Source organism: Gymnoscopelus microlampas (genome assembly GCF_963454915.1).
Source record: "Gymnoscopelus microlampas genome assembly, chromosome: 14".
NCBI lineage: Eukaryota > Metazoa > Chordata > Actinopteri > Myctophiformes > Myctophidae > Gymnoscopelus > Gymnoscopelus microlampas.
In genome coordinates this window covers 3,599,737-3,616,775 of record NC_139951.1, presented here as the reverse complement: position 1 = coordinate 3,616,775, position 17,039 = coordinate 3,599,737, and the positions used below count along the sequence as shown (strand labels likewise).

The window sequence follows — 17,039 nt, the reverse complement described above, 5'->3', positions numbered from 1 at the left end:
ATCACGTGTGACGGTCTATTTTGATAACACTGCACACACACACACGCCATAATCACCATGATGGTCTATTTGACAGTCATCTGTCATGCACACACACACGCACGCACGGTGCAGTGAATCAACAATATTCACGTGTGATTTTATGCAGCCCTCATTGCCCGCCTACTGTAGTCGCGTGACCCAAAAAATAATGCATGCGTTGATGCGTGCGTTCGCAAAAAACGCATAAACTACATGTTAACGTGTAACCCGCGTAGGGCACGGGGGAAGGGTACGCGTGCACGTACTGTATGCACGCCCCGTCGCGTCGCGTACCCATTGTAAGTCAATGGGAAAAAAATAACACGTTCAGACGGTACAGTGCAGAGCAATAAAAAAATCACGCGTTCATGTGACGCGTCAAGGTTTGACGTGGCACGGAACGAGCGCCATAGTGTGTGTGTGTGTGTGTGTGTGTGTGTGTGTGTGTCTGTGCGCGCGCACACTCGGGTGTGTGTGTGTGTGTGTGTGTGTTTGTGTGTGTTTGTGGGTGAGTGAATTCAATCTTTATATCTCTATAGGTTTCTCTGGTGGTACAGGGGTTCACAGATCGTTCACAAAGTTCCTGCCCCCCACCTCAGAGTTTCAAATCCTCCATGGTGCCTTCAGCTGGGCCTGGCGCTCCGAACGAAATAAATGGCCATGTTTGCAGGAAGGCGTTACTTAATAAGTAAATGAGTAAACATCGCCTTGACAGCTTGTACATCTGTTCTGTCTGGAAGCGAGTCCCTCGATCGCACGATGGGTCACATAATAAATGCTCTCTATGTAATGAGAATAAAGAAGTTTACAATGTTTAACCCCATGACCAAATAAAAGGCTGATAAAACATATTATTATGAATATTATATAAGCCTTTTCTAATAAACATTGCTCACCGAGGTAAAAAGATGATGTTGCTCCAGGGCATACTGGAAGTGGAAAGCTGCTATCCGATTATGGACCAGAGTTTATTGATTACTGAGGGGAAATCCGTGGATTCATATAATATCACTGTCCTGCTTCAGAATGGGGAATAAATGGATCTATTCTGGACATAGCTTTCATCCACACATCAGATGGTAAGACTTATTAGGCTATTGTGTGTGGCGTTCATGTGATCAATATGTAGCCTACACTAGTTTTATAAATTAATACTGCGGACACTGGATGACAGTATAATCTATTTTCATCATTAGGTGACACTTTGGCTGAGTTGGCCGACACACTGAAGGACCTAATAATTCAGCTCTAAATGTAACTGATAGCCTACAAAATAAATAAAAGGCGGTGGAATTTGCATCATGTGTATAGTACAGTATGCATAGGCTACAAGCAATACATCATTTGACATATTTTTTTCGTTTATACATGTGTTGACAAATGTTGGGCACATACATATTTTATTTGAGGTTTGGCACTGTTGTATTGATTTTGCATGAAGAATAAAGCATTCTAACGGCTCTCTTCGTAGACCTGACAGACATGCTGAATGAATTGAATTTACAACATGGATATTAATCTTCATAAAGTGAAGGGTTGTTGTGTCCGCCAGGCCCAAGACTATATGGAGACTGTGGCACGCTGTGGCACGCTCAAATTTAGCCCAAAGATAGAGATACCATTTGATTCTAGACAACCTCTGGTTTCCAATGGGACCAACCTTCTCATGCTACCTTGTCGGGAAGGGGGCTAAATACCTAATGATTCAAAGTTAGACAACATTTTGGCGAGGGAAAAACGTCCATCACCATTTTTTAAATGGTGTTGAAATGCTTATGGGTGGGTGTTTACATGCTTATGGGTGGGTGGTACAAATACGTCCATTTGGTAGCAGGTAGGTTGCCAATTTCAGGAGAGATCCCAATTTCTAGCTTCAATTGTGTAATATTCCAGTTCCATTGGATAAAATCGGTAGCCTGATTTGAAAATATATTTTCTGTTTACAAAAAGCTCGAGAGACAGGGAGACCCCTGTTACTGAACAAACACAACGCCTTCTATCAGAATATAGAGTAGTTAACGCCTATTTTAACCAAAGCAATATCACTTACAGTAACCTAACTTTAAAGGGCAAGACCACTTTGGTAGAGGTTTGGGTTGCGTAGTTACCTTGCCATGATGTAACTCCAAAGGTGGGCAAGAAATAAAAAATAATTGCTCCATTGATTAGAAATTGATAATTCAAAATATGCTCCTCATTGACTTACATTGTACGCTAAAACAGCTCTCAAAGTCACTCTTTTAGCACCTAAACGAACGCAAACAAAATCGATTCAGACAATATAGATGTGCCGCCCTCGTTATGTGGAGTAGATAACTTGGCAGTAAGCATAAACGCCTTCCCTTCATCAAAACTCTGGAGACGTTATCTCTTTGTCCACACAGGTTTATTAACGTAAAGAAGGGTAAAACTGAAAGCAGACAAAAGCATAATCAAAATCTATGCTAATGTAAACATATTACATGTCATTGAAATTACTCCTTTAACTGTCACATTTACATACTTGCACAATAAATGAACAATCAAGCAAACAATTGTTGTCACTATCAAAGGTAAACTACACAACACTGTATCAAATGTTGTTGCATAACATTATGAATTAAACAGGCCTTTCTCAATCTGCAGCAGTGTAACAGGTAGGTAATCACAGGTGAGAATTAGACCAAGAATATCTTGACAGGCCTTTTACAGCAAACTTCACAAAAACGTCTCTTCTTTCAAAAATAATGTACTACAATGATAGACCTGGTGATAATAAGACAATACATACCAACGATGCTACGACTAGGAGAATATTTGAGCAGATGTTTGCAGATTACAAAACACAGGAGCTCTGCATGTGTCATGACAGTTTGTTACATGAAATCTAGTGCACTTCCTGGTTGAAGTCACATGACCAGTGTCACATGACAAAACTGAAACCACTTCCTGTCTTTCTTAAAGAGACATTACCTGCCATAGGAAACAATGAATTTACATCTTTTTTTAATCAAAACACAAACATGAAATAAACAACTGTAACAGAACACTCCCCGTCTGGCGTAAAACGCCACTACCCAAGTCAGTTATTATGGTTTCCTCTCAGGGAGGAGGAGTAGGACTGTCTTTAATGCCACCTTTACTTGCACTTTGCGTATCTGTTTAAGTTTTTGAAGTCATGAATGTTCTTGACAGAGCCTTCCCCGTATCTGCGGGCTGATGAGTTGGAGGTCCTGATTTGTTGCGGTGAAGAGAGCAGTCGTTGCTGCCGTTTGACTGGTTTGGCCATAGTGTGACTAGTGAAGGCCGGGCCCTTCAGACTTGTAGTGGTGCTATTACTTCGCAGTGACAGAGCTCTGGTTCTGGTGAAAGCGCTGCTGTTGGCAGTAGTAGCACAGCTCGAGGTGCTAAGGGGTTTTGTTGTCATTTGGTTGTCTGTAGGACGAGTGTTTCCGTTGGGTCTACCTGGCCCTGCTGAAGGGGTAGAGGCTGGATGCTTGTTAGTAACTGTAGCTCTACTGATCTCGCTGGCGCTGCTTCCCAGCGATGACCTGTTGAGGTTTAGTGTGGGAGCTGTCTTTGCCTCTGGCTTGCCTGGTTCGCTTGAAGTAGAGACAGTGTTGGTAGCTGAGTTGTACTCGGTGGTGTGGTGGACCACATTGTTGAGAAAGAGCTGTGAGGCAGAGGCTACCTGACTCGTGCTATCTGGATCAGGTTGGACTGTTGCACCTCCCCTGCAGACGTTACCAACTATCACCCATCCCAGGTCAAGTTTCTGGCCGTAGGGGGCATCGTCAGGGCCGTTCAGCTGTTGGCGCACTTTATGGACTCTGATGATGTCTCGCCCGATGAGAAGCATGATCTGAGCATTTGGATCGAGCTGCGGGATGAGGTGGGCTACTGACCTCAGATGAGGGTGGTGAGATGCAGCATCGGGTGTCGGAATCGCCGATCTGCTGTTAGGGATGTCATTGCATTCTAAGAGGCTTGGTAGGGGAAGACTGACCTCTCCATCCAAGGATTCTATTTGGTAGCCTAGTGCTGTTCTCCCCATGGTCTCTGTCACTCCAGAGCACGTTTGGAGAGAATATGGAGAGGAGGTGCCTTGGACATTGAAGGCATCAAAGAGCTCAGAACGAGCTAAAGATCTATTGCTATGCTCGTCGATGATCGCGTAGGCCTTCAATGCTCTGTCACGATGGTTGACAGGATAGATCTTAACAAGACAGATCTTCGCGCATGATCTGCTGCTCTGATCGTCACCACAGACTTGGGTGCAGTAAGTTGTGACTTCAGGAGATGGCGTAGTGTCTTGCTCCCCGCCGTCTTCTGAAGGGACGCATGGCTCCAGGGTCCACGGTGCTGGTCCAGGGTGGAGGGCAGACGTATGCCCCTCACTTCCACACTCCTCACACCGCTTTGTGTAATTACAGCTCTTAGCCATGTGCTGTGTAGATGTGCAACATTTATAGCAAATCCCGTTCTCCCTCAGGAATGCTTTACGTTCCTCAAGAGGTTTCTCACGGAAAGCCCGGCACCTCCGGAGTAGGTGGGGCTTTTTATGGATTGGGCACTCTCAATCCGAATCCTCAGGTTGCCTGTCTGAGCCAACAGGGGATGTAGGACGTACGTCTGTCTTGTGGACTGAGATTGCGTTCTGTTTACTCCAGGGAGCCCTGTCTGCTTTTGGAGGGGCATCCGCTTGGCCAATGAAGTTAAAGCTTGGATCGTTCCTGATCCTGGCTTGTTCGCTTACAAAGTCGACAAAAACTTCAAATGGAGGGAATGAGACGTGGTGCTTTAGTTTGTAATAAGATCCAAGAGACAGCCACTTTTCTTGCAGGTTAAAGGGCAACTTTTGCACCAAAGGATTTACTCCCCGTGGTGTATCTAGGTATTGAAGGCCTGGAAGGTCTCCGTCCTCCTTCGCTGCCTCCATTTCCATAAGGAGATCACTTAACTCGTGGAGTTTTGAATAGTCTCGGTTGGAGATTTTTGGGAAGTTGTTGATGCGTTGAAAGAGTGCATCTTCAATTACTTCGGGCGCACCGTAACATGTATCCAGTCTATCCCATATCCTTCTGAGTCCCGTATCTGGGAAGTTAATATGGACAGCTCTGATCCGTGCGGCATGTTCAGCGGACTCTTTTCCCAGCCACTTGACTAGCATGTCCGTCTCCTCGCTGGACGTCAAGTCTAGGCCTTTGATCGCATTCAGAAAGGACCGTTGCCATGCTCTGTAGCCTTGTGGTTGGTCGTTGAATTGGGTCAAACCTGTGGTGACTAGCTCACGGCGAGCGAAATATCTGACGAAGTCAGTCATGCCCGATTGGTCATGGTGGGGTTGTTGGGGTGTGTTGCTGGGCATGGCGGGGGGAAGGTGACTGTGATCATGTTGGGGCGTGTTGCTGGGCATGGAGGGGCGAGAGTGAGTCTGATCGTGAAGGACGTATTTAAGTGTGTTGTTGGGCATAGATTGACGTGGGGGGCTGCGGTTTCTGTACGTTGCTCCATATGTGTGATGATGATCCTGCATATTTCTTGAGGGGAGAGGGGTCTCTGGAGTGAGCTTTGACTGCTGAGCTGATGCCCCGTTTATGACTGTAGGGCGAATGTCAGTGTTGGTCTGGTTACTCTCTGCGTTGATATGTGGGGTTTGGGAAGGGGACACTATTTCCGGATCTCCATGATGCATTTCCGTGTCATCTTGAGAGGGTTGATGCGTTTCTGGTGCTGACTGTGTTACAAATTGCTCTTTGGCCTGTTCAGTGACATATTCTTTGACACGCTGTGCGGTGTCGTGAGGAGTGGGGTCACGTTCAAAGCTGCAATGATGTTGATTTTCTGTGTCAGCAGCTGCTTCTAGGACCTCTGCTTCGGCTGTGGCCGCAGCAGTCTCCTTTTCCAGGGCCAACATGTTCATAGAAGCCTCCAATTTTGCCATCCTTATTCCCATAGAAGCCTCCATCTTAGACTTCTCTATTCCCATAGAAGCCTCCATCTCTGCCTTTTCTATTTTCATTCGCGATTCTTCCTCAGCAAATCTGAGGCGTACTCTTGCTGCTTCGGCTTTTGCCCGGGCCTTAGCAGCAGCAGCAGCTGTGGATGAACTACTAGAGTGTGATGAGCCTGATGTACAAGACCTCATCTTGAGTGAAGAGGAACCATTTGATGCCATGATGTTAGTGGAAAGATGCTACCTGTAGACACTACTGTGGCTGTCGTTAGCTTCCCTTGGTGCTGTGACGAAGTAGCAGTGTCTGTAGTTTGCATTAACTGCCTTATCTTCTTCTTCGAAGTCGTTGTTTTACTGTGCCGCCCTCGTTATGTGGAGTAGATAACTTGGCAGTAAGCATAAACGCCTTCCTTCATCAAAACTCTGGAGACGTTATCTCTTTGTCCACACAGGTTTATTAACGTAAAGAAGGGTAAAACTAAAAGCAGACAAAAGCATAATCAAAATCTATGCTAATGTAAACATATTACATGTATGTCATTGAAATTACTCCTTTAACTGTCACATTTACATACTTGCACAATAAATGAACAATCAAGCAAACAATTGTTGTCACTATCAAAGGTAAACTACACAACACTGTATCAAATGTTGTTGCATAACATTATGAATTAAACAGGCCTTTCTCAATCTGCAGCAGTGTAACAGGTAGGTAATCACAGGTGAGAATTAGACCAAGAATATCTTGACAGGCCTTTTACAGCAAACTTCACAAAAACGTCTCTTCTTTCAAAAATAATGTACTACAATGATAGACCTGGTGATAATAAGACAATACATACCAACGATGCTACGACTAGGAGAATATTTGAGCAGATGTTTGCAGATTACAAAACACAGGAGCTCTGCATGTGTCATGACAGTTTGTTACATGAAATCTAGTGCACTTCCTGGTTGAAGTCACATGACCAGTGTCACATGACAAAACTGAAACCACTTCCTGTCTTTCTTAAAGAGACATTACCTGCCATAGGAAACAATGAATTTACATCTTTTTTTAATCAAAACACAAACATGAAATAAACAACTGTAACAGAACAATAGAACATCACCAAACCCAGTACTGTTTTTTTTTTTAAATAAAAATGTCAACTTCCTGTTGATTTTGCCATTTTTAATAAGTAGAAAACCTGGACTGGATCCGCGGATCCGGATCCAGATCTTCAAATAGTAGAATCAACAGGAAGTTGACATTTTTATTAAAAAAACAAACAGTACTGGGTTTGGTGATGCTCTAGTCTGAATCAGCTTTGTTTGGGTTCATTTATGTGCTAAAAGAGTGACTTTGAGAGCTGTTTTACCGTACAATGTAAGTCAATGAGGAGCATATTTTGAATTATCAATTTCTAATCAATGGAACAATTATTTTTTATTTCTTGCCCACCTTTGGAGTTACATCATGGCCAAGTAACTACACAACCCAAACCTCTACCAAAGTGGCTTAACCTTTAACATAACTAGTTAATGTGACCTTTATTGTAAAAGTAAACATTGTCGTGTGTTAATTTTATTACCCCTTCATTCTAGTGGAATCTTGAAGGCTCTGCTCCTTGTTTAATTAAGCAATATTATACGAGAGGGTGTGCTTTACCGTCATTATTGGCACGCCAGTGATGCGGTCAGGAACGAGGCGCAGCCGAGTTCCGCCAGCATCACTGAAGTGCCAATAATGTAAGGTAAAGCACACCCTCGAGTGTAATATTGCGATTATACAACAGTTACCAACAAAACACATCCAAATGTATTCATATTGTGGGGCAATTCATAATAAAAATGTTTCGCTATTATGTTTCCCTGTAAAGAGAAGAGTTTATTTGACTGAGACAAAATAGTCCCTGTAGCAGCGCTCTGAGGCACTCAGAGCGCACAACACAGCTGAGGCACAACACAGCTGATTCCAGTAGGCTATATGCTCCGTCGTACGAAGGTATCGCACGGCGAAAATAGCCGATCTACAAGCTCACAACGCGTCGCGTTGTGAACTTGTAGATCGGCTATTTTCAACCGTAAGTCCACCAAATAAATCAAAATTAACAACATAGTCCATTTTGCGTAGCTGTTTGTTCTCCGGTGGCGGCGGTGGGTCAGGATACTCTCTGTTTGTTTTCGTACCGTGGGACAGCGTGACGTCACAGCACAGCTGTGCCATATATGGTCTAAGCAGGCGCGGACTGCAGTGCAGAGTGATTTATTAATGTGATTCGGCCCGTGCTATGATGCTGGTTTGAAGCACGGCTAGAAAGCTATTTCAACCAATCAGATTGCTTGGTCGGAACTACCTGTTGTATAATATGAGTTCATCCATTGGTTTTGGTTGACTTCTTTAGATCCCCTGGATCAAAGTGTTCACTACACACGAAGGTGCTCCCACGAGCTATTCTAGAATTCGGTCCCTTATCTCTCTTGATCACCCTCATCCATTTGGCACGTAAGGCTCTATTTTTTAGCCTGGTTCCAGACGAATCTGCCTTTGCAAAATCGCATCGCACTTTTAGCCCTCGGCAGATTACGTCTGGGATTGCACAGGGAGTTGAGCTGCCCCGGTCGCTGCGTTTCCGAACCAATCAGCGGCTGCTAGGGGCGGGATCATCCAATCACCTGCCTAGTAGCTTGAAAAAAAAGAAAAAACGTCTGTCATCGATTCTGCCTACGGAGTCTCAGATGGAAGTACGCTGTGAAACGAAAGTGTATCGCAAGCTTCTTCCATTTGACGGTGTCAGGTTATCTATTTTTGGCACTGCTAAATTTGAATTTCGGCCCATTACCCGGGCCGTGAATTAGGGATAAGGGAGCTGGCACTGTCCCTAAAGGCTATTTTGCGCCCGTTATACCCGCCATGTAGGCCTCACTAGCTGCAGATGCCAGCTGGCCCACCAGCTAAACATTTCCCAACAAACTCCACGGAGAAGGTGTTCTTTATGAAGTTTACTGGAACATTTTTTGTGAGACTGCAACAACAATACAGTAATTTCCAAATTACTGTAACAATACAGAAAGCATGTGACAAACAGAGCTAATCTACAGACAGATATAACTTTAGCTGCTGTAAAATATATTTGTATAAATGCAAACACAACATAACACATAAAATAACCTGCTATCACGTAATCAAACATCCAAGTTACTCACAGCCGTTGCTTTTAGCAAGAGGGGAGACAAACAACATGTACACTGGAGCTGGACACTTTGACTACTGACTGCAGTCAGCACAGGTGTAGTATATTGCACCTTGATTGTGCAGCACAGGTGTAGGATATTGTACTTTAATTGCAGTCACTTGCCAATCAAGAAAATAGGAAACCCTACACATATTACCACAGGGTGGTGCTGTTTCACACAATTAACTAAACATGACCACTACAATGTAGGGGGCAGAACACCCGCTATTCATTATGCATACTCCACTATTTGCGGCTGGAGGTGTGGCCGTGGGCGTGTTGTTGCGTTATCCCCAAAATTGCTATTTTGACCACATGTTTGGGAAACCACCCGCAATGCCAATTTGGTTGGTTAGAGCGCGCCTACAATGGATGTCTTGCGATTTTTTCAGTGGAAAGATTGTCTAAAATACAACTCAGGTATGTAATTTCTTCTTTCCTTGTGATAACATTGTCACCCACTTTCACCGTGAAGTCTTTGGCCTTACATAGGTTAATTCTGGACCAAAAAAGAATGGATTCAGTTTTGACCAGCTTTAAACATCATAATTCATATGTTAATATTATTCATTAGTTTATGTTTATAAAATTGTATAGTGGACATGTGAGTTGGACCCAGAATTCAAACCACACAATAAAAAGTATTGACAAGACTAAGTAATGAATACAAGAAACAACAACATACTTTTGTTACCATGCACTTTTATTGAATACAATCTCATATTTTATGACTTTGTACAGTGACTTGAATTGGAGAACTTATTCAGCAGCTTCTTTTCCCTGTAACAAAAGTAAAGAATATAATTAGATATTCAACATGAATTTCAGTTGAATCTTAGTTAAAGATAGTCAACATAATGAACCTTCATATTGAACACGTATTACCTTGGAGTCACGACTTTTAGCTCTCATCTTGTTGACCTGGCCTTCAGCGATGTCAGCACGCTCTTCAGCCTCCTCCAGCTCATTCTGAACCTTTCTGCACTTGGACAGGTGAGCGTTGGCTGCTTCCTCCTACAATATGATAGAGATGGTTCAAAGCCTCAATATTTGAAAAGAGCATCTTACAATTGTAGTCCAAACGAGACAGGAAATTGTAATGTGTGGTTGTGACAAATACAGTGGCCCATGTAGCATGTTTATGAGTGAGCCTTGACAGGTTTTCATTAGAATGGCACAATCATGGCTGTTTTCTTGTTCTTGTTCGGCACCCCGAGCCAAAAATTGCAGGTTATTGGAAACAAAATCTATTGCTTTCTGTAGTCCATTTTGAAAATACACTTTTACCATTATGCCTGAAACTGCCTGCGTCTGCAGTATGTGCATGCTTTTTCTTTCAGCACCCATGTTACAGTATAAGGTCAGAGCTTCCACAACGCCCATGTGTGCAGTGCATTGCAGTACCGCCGTGTGCATGCTATACTGCAGAAACATGGCAAGCTAGAGATTCCATGTGCCGCTAGTGGAAAGCAGCAAGATGGACACTAAAAAATGCTCTGATGTTGGTCATATTGACATTCTATAACTGATTCCTTTACCTTTAATTATTCCATTAGTTAAACTATGACAACAACACTATGCCCATGGCGACCACAACTAAAGATGTATATTGTTCTTACCGCTTCCTCAGCCTGCCTCTTGTAGCCCTTCACCTTCATCTGCAGTTTGTCTACCAGATCCTGAAGCCTGCCAAGATTCTTCTTGTCCTCTTCAGTCTGAAGTGAGAGTGAATTTATAACATCAGTTGTATGTTCATGCAATCTATTAATCTAATCAGTGGCATGATGGTTATTTAAGTGAACATGATATACAGTACCTGGTATACCAGCTCCTTCACTCTCCTCTCGTACTTGCGGACACCTTTAATAGCGTCTGCTCCACCTCTATGTGCTCCTTCAACCTCTCCCTCCAGTTCACGCACCTTCATAATGGAATGATACACTATGAAATTGTTTCTTCTTATTTCATTGATTATAAGCTGTGTTGAAGTAAACTACATCTTACCCTAGACTCCAGTTTCTGGAGCTGCTTCTTGCCTCCCTTCATGGCCAAGTTCTCCGCCTCGTCGAGGCGATGCTGCAGGTCCTTGACTGTGACCTCCAGGTTCTTCTTCATCCTCTCCAGGTGAGAACTAGTGTCTTGCTCCTTCTTAAGCTCCTCGGCCATCATAGCAGCCTGGAAAGTAATGTTTGTTAAGATAAAAAACATACTTCATTGTCCAGCAAGGAAAACATTATGCTGCTTTATCACACTTGCCAAGAAAATCCAAGCCAATCCAAAAATACAAACATGGTACATAGATTATACTCATAAATGCATATGTTGACTGTGAGAAATTAGCTCATTAAAATGATAACTAGAAAAAGTGCTCCTCGGAGCACAACTCTCCGCTGTTGGGAATGTTGGGAATGTTCTATCTGTATAAGTGTCCTATCCGTCCTGTCTGTATAAGTGTCCTATCCCTCCTGTCTGTATAAGTGTCCTATCCGTCCTGTCTATGTAAGTGTCCTATCCGTCCTGTCTGTGTAAGTGTCCTATCCGTCCTGTCTGTGTAAGTGTCCTATCCAATTGTTACAGTATCCGCCATTTCTCAACCATTTTGTGATTGTTCCTGTCTTACCTCACTCTTACCAGACTTGTGTTGGGAATGTTGGGAATGTTCTAATTCTTATGTTCTAACTGTCCTATCCATCCTGTCTGTATAAGTGTCCTATCCGTCTGTATAACTGTCCTATCCGTCTTGTCTGTATAAGTGTCCTATCCGTCCTGTCTATGTAAGTGTCCTATCCCTCCTGTCTGTGTAAGTGTCCTATCCCTCCTGTCTGTATAAGTGTCCTATCCGTCCTGTCTGTATACTGTAAGTGTCCTATCCGTCCTGTCTGTATACTGTAAGTGTCCTATCCGTCCTGTCTGTGTAAGTGTCATATCCCTCCTGTCTATGTAAGTGTCCTATCCGTCCTGTCTGTGTAAGTGTTCTATCCGTCCTGTCTGTATAAGTGTCCTATCCGTCCTGTCTGTATAAGTGTCCTATCCGTCCTGTCTGTATAAGTGTCCTATCCGTCCTGTCTGTGTACTGTAAGTGTCCTATCCGTCTGTGTAAGTGTCATATCCCTCCTGTCTATATAAGTGTCCTATCTGTCCTATCTGCCAATTATGTATCAGCCATGCAGCCATTTCGTGATGGTTCCTGTCTTACCTCACAGTGACGCCATGTATTTATACAGTATTTCACCGTATTGTCACGTGTCACGTGAGGCTTGACCAATCGGTGTGTCATATTTAGAAAGTGAAAACAATACTCTCCTGGCGGAGAGTAATAAAAACAATACTCTCCTGCGGAGAGTAATAAACAGGTCATAATAAGGTAATAAACAGATACTAGTGTCGTAAGACCAGAAGGAAACAAACCTAAATATCTTTGAATAAATTAACACATTCTTGCACCAGTTCAGTCTGCACTGTATGAATGTTATTTGTCCCCCTGAGCACATTATTTCTGATATAAAGACTGAAAATAGCGATGTTCCTTTTTCCCTATGATCTTCATCATGGCTGTTTGAATATGACAAGTTTAGCATTTAATTCTAAAATACATCCTCTGTTGAAGCCTATTATAGAGCAAAGGATTTCAACTTGCGCATGCCATGAGCGAGCTGTATTGTATTGTATGTTTATATTAAGCATGCCAAAAGGATATCTAATTGTCCTGGTATATTGGATAAGGGGCGGTCATCCTAACTTACATCAGTGATGGCTTTCTTTGCCTTCTCCTCAGCATTCCTTGCTTCTTGAACACTGTCATCCACTTCGCCTTGGACCTGGATCAGGTCACTCTCAAGTTTCTTCTTGGTGCCCAGAAGGCTTGTGTTCTAAAATAAAGATTCAGTTTAGCAATGCAAGTATGCATGACTTGTATGTTAAATATGTTGAGAGTTTTTCCATTGACTTACCTGGGAGTGCAACAGGCCAGCGCGTTCACTAGCATCCACTAGTTCTTGTTCAGCCACTTTGCGGCCTCTCTCTGTCTGTTCCAGAGCCACTCTCAGCTCCTCGATCTCAGAAACCATGAGGCCATTCCTACGCTCCACCATGCCAGCTTGCTCCTTCAAATCTTCTTGGCCTCTGCAAGCATCGTCAAGGTGCAGTTGGGCATCCTAAAATAAATCACATTTGAGGTGGTCACGTTAAGAAAACGTTGAGAAACATCAGAATATGACTTGTTCAGTGCAGTTCCATTGTTTGCATATGTGTCTAACTAATATATTTTGCACCTTAAGCGTTCCCTGGACGTTCCTCAGCTGCTTCTGGGCCTCAGCAGCCTGGCGGTTGGCGTGGCTCAGCTGAACCTCCATCTCGTTCAGGTCTCCCTCCATCTTCTTCTTGATTCTCAGGGCATCGTTTCTGCTCCTGACCTCAGAGTCCAGAGTGCTCTGCATGGTGTCAATCACCCTCTGGCTGTTCCTCTTGATCCCCTCCATCTCTTCGTCTTTCTCTGCGAGCTTCCTGTCAACCTCACCCTTGATCTGGTTGAGCTCCAGCTGGACACGAAGAATCTTGGACTCCTCGTGCTCCAGAGTACCCTAAAATGTAATAGAGGATCAAAAGGTCGTAGGATCTTTTAATGTAACATCGATCATATACTGCTACACTGTCTGAATATAAAACGTATTGAAAGAAATCTAAAATATAGAAATCTAGAACCTAAAATATTTACCTCAGCTTCCTCCAGGGCTGTCTGGATCTCTGCCTTCTCTGTCTCCGTCTGTTTCTTGGATTTCTCCAGCTCATGGATGCTCTTTCCAGTCTCACCAATCTGTTCAGTCAGGTCTGAGATCTCCTCTGCAGTTGATTGAAAATAATGAATGAGGAACTTTCCAATCAGCAACTATTTTGTATTTGTATTTGAATAAAGTTGTAGCTTGATCTTGAATATTAATGATTTCATTTTTTTTTTACTGTTATTAAAAGGGTTACTCACGTTGCAGGTTCTTGTTTTCACGCTTCATGGTCTCCAGTTGGTCCAGAGACTCCTCATAGGAATTCTTCATTTTAAACATCTCAGTGCTGAGAGAACGAGCCTCTTTCTGAGCTCCCTCCAGCTCGGCCTGGCCCTCTTCATATTTCTGCTTCCAATCTGCCAAGACCTGCACAGCATTTTTAACATGTGTCATTTACACAAGTTTAAGGAGGCAAGAATGATTTTGTTCTACAATAATGTATGTCAAAGCACCTTATCAAAGTTCCTCTGTTTCTTGTCAAGGTTGGCAGCCAAACCATTGGCCCTCTCCACATCAATCATGAGGTCTTCCACTTCACCCTGGAGTCTCTGTTTGGTTTTCTCCAGAGAGGCGCATTTGGAATTCACAGCTTCGATTTGCTCCTCAGCTTCCTGAAGACGCTGGGCGAGCTTCTTCCTGTTGATCAGTTTTGAATGGAATCAAATTATTGTGAGCAATATTTTGTACAGTGAGTGGTACCTGATGTTGCAAAAACACTGATCACTTACTTAGCTTCCTCCAGCTCCTCAGTGCGTTGGACAGCATCAGTCTCATACTTGCTCCTCCACTGACACACCTCAGCGTTGGCCTTGGACATTCCACGCTGCAGCTCGGCCTTGGCCTCCTGCTCCTCCTCAAACTGCTCCCTCAGAAGGTCACAGTCATGGCGAGCTGATTGCACAGCATGGGCAAGGGCATTCTTTGCCTGTCAAAAGAAAAATGCCAAAGAAATGTCAGCTGGATTCAATTACAAAAAGACAAGTATAAGTCTATTCGTAAAAAAGAAAAGCTGTTCCTTACCTTAACCTCCTCTTCAACGTGTCTCTTCAACTCCTCAATCTGTTGGGTGAAGGCCTGCTTGCCTCTGGTGAGCTGAGAGACGAGACCTTCTTTCTCCTCAAGTTGACGAGCAAACTCACCTTGATAGAAATTTGAATATTAGTTTCAAACATTTAAATAATCTGTGTTGAATACATATTCCTTAAATTCCTCGGATGACTGCTGATAAAAGCATTATCTCTAATTATGGAATTTGCTCAAGTACTATTGACAAACCATGTAGGCTACTACACTTTACGATGAACATTTACCATTTTCCGTCAGTAGTCGTGCTTTCTGAGCTCCAATATCATTTAACTGGCGAACATTCTCATCATTCTTGGACTTGATTTCACTGAGTTGGTCTTCAAGGGTGCGGCACATCTTCTCAAGATTCCCCTGTTGATTAACATTTGACATATTCAATCACTGAAGTAACCTACAATGTATTCCCTTGTATTAGTATTTCTTGTATTTGTAAAGAATTACACACACACATTCTATTCTACCTTTGCCTTAGCAACAGCTTCCATGTTGCTGGACAGGTCATCGATCTCCATCTTGTATTCACTCTTCTCCTTCTCCAGTTTCTGCTTGACACGCTGGAGGTTGTCGATCTGCTCGCCTAGCTCTGCAACGCTGTCCGCCTGTTTCTTTCGGAGAGCAGAAGCAGTGGCTTCATGCTGCAGGGTGGACTCTTCGAGGTCACGACGCAGCTTCTGGAACTCAGCCTCACGCTTCTTATTCATCTCGATCTGAGCAGAGGTGGCTCCACCGGCCTCCTCCAGCCTCTCGCTGATCTCCTCAAGTTCCCTGGAGAGGTCAGCTCTCTGCTTCTCAACCTTGGCACGAGCGGCACGCTCTGCCTCGATCTCCTCCTCCAGTTCTTCAATACGAGCCTTTCAAATGAATGAACATATTAAAATCCTAATTTACACTTACTTATTATCAATGATTTTAAAGAAGATGAATAAAATAAATACCTGGAGTTCTTTGATCTTCTTCTGCAGCTGGGCTCCCAAAGATTGCTCATCCTCAATCTTACTCAGAAGCTGGCTTACTTCAAAGTCCTTCCTGTGGAATACAGTAAATCATATTTTAGTGGTAGTTTTTATCCATGGCATTTAATATTAATAATACATAATATGAATAAAAATAACAATATCAATTATTCATATTGTGGTCCACATTACTTCTTAATCTTCTCATCAGACTGCTGCTTCTCATTCTCCAGATCCATGATGGATTCCTGTGCCAGTTTCAGATCACCCTCAAGCTTTCTCTTGGCTCTCTCAAGGTCCATGCGGAGCTTCTTCTCTTGCTCCAGAGAACCCTCCAACTGCACAACAATATATTTGTCTTAGTATTCAGTACAATAATAGACATACCGTATACTTTCAAAACCTCCAATTGACTTGATGAACTCACATCGTCAACTTGCTGCTCCAGCTTGGTCTTGGCCTTGGTCAGAGTGTTGACTTTGTCTTCCTCTGCCTGCAGGTCATCAAGAGTCTGCTGATGTGCCTCTTGGAGGGCCTTCTTTTCCTTGGTCAGCTTAGCAAGACCTTCATCCTGAGAGGCCATCTCCTCAGTCAGGTTCTTCACCTGAATAACATGAATGAATGGTTCATTATTGTTCTATAACTTGATAAGACGGCTTGAGTGTATAATCATGAATGGATCTTTATTGTTCTATAACTTGATAAGACGGCTATGTATAATGTTGAACCTTGTTTTCAGTGGCGTGTTTCTCCTTCTCCACTTTGGCCAGGGTGAGCTCCAGGTCATCAATGTCCTTCTTGAGCTCAGAGCATTCATCTTCAAGCTTCCTCTTCTTGGCAGTCAGTTCAGCATTGATCTCCTCCTCGTCCTCCAGTCTCTCAGTCGTCTCTTTGACCTTTGCCTCCAACTGGATCTTACTTTTAATAAGACCCTCACATCTCTCCTCAGCATCATTCAATGCTTCATCTCCCTGGTTGTCAATGAAAAAGATAAGTGAGGGAAATTGTTGCAGCATTTGTTCTGGGTGAGATATATGAGATTTGTTTT

General features: G+C 43.3%; 1 protein-coding gene across 1 annotated transcript in view; it reads right to left on the bottom strand.

The window, feature by feature from the left end:
* Positions 1–9,916: 9,916 nt before the first annotated feature.
* Positions 9,917–17,039, bottom strand: part of LOC311060930 (myosin heavy chain, fast skeletal muscle-like) — a 39,968-nt gene continuing 32,845 nt past the window's right edge. The window contains exons 23-41 of the mRNA XM_084079331.1: positions 16,720–16,962; positions 16,419–16,595; positions 16,184–16,329; positions 15,974–16,064; positions 15,500–15,889; positions 15,263–15,389; positions 14,973–15,091; positions 14,681–14,877; positions 14,405–14,588; positions 14,153–14,318; positions 13,889–14,013; positions 13,446–13,754; positions 13,125–13,328; positions 12,918–13,043; positions 11,179–11,349; positions 10,991–11,095; positions 10,794–10,889; positions 10,060–10,188; positions 9,917–9,954 (exon numbers count right to left, since the gene is read on the bottom strand). Of these exons, the coding sequence (XP_083935457.1) occupies positions 9,934–9,954; positions 10,060–10,188; positions 10,794–10,889; positions 10,991–11,095; positions 11,179–11,349; positions 12,918–13,043; positions 13,125–13,328; positions 13,446–13,754; positions 13,889–14,013; positions 14,153–14,318; positions 14,405–14,588; positions 14,681–14,877; positions 14,973–15,091; positions 15,263–15,389; positions 15,500–15,889; positions 15,974–16,064; positions 16,184–16,329; positions 16,419–16,595; positions 16,720–16,962 (3,126 nt within the window). The 3' untranslated portion in view covers positions 9,917–9,933. The remainder of the gene's footprint in view (positions 9,955–10,059; positions 10,189–10,793; positions 10,890–10,990; positions 11,096–11,178; positions 11,350–12,917; positions 13,044–13,124; positions 13,329–13,445; positions 13,755–13,888; positions 14,014–14,152; positions 14,319–14,404; positions 14,589–14,680; positions 14,878–14,972; positions 15,092–15,262; positions 15,390–15,499; positions 15,890–15,973; positions 16,065–16,183; positions 16,330–16,418; positions 16,596–16,719; positions 16,963–17,039) is intronic.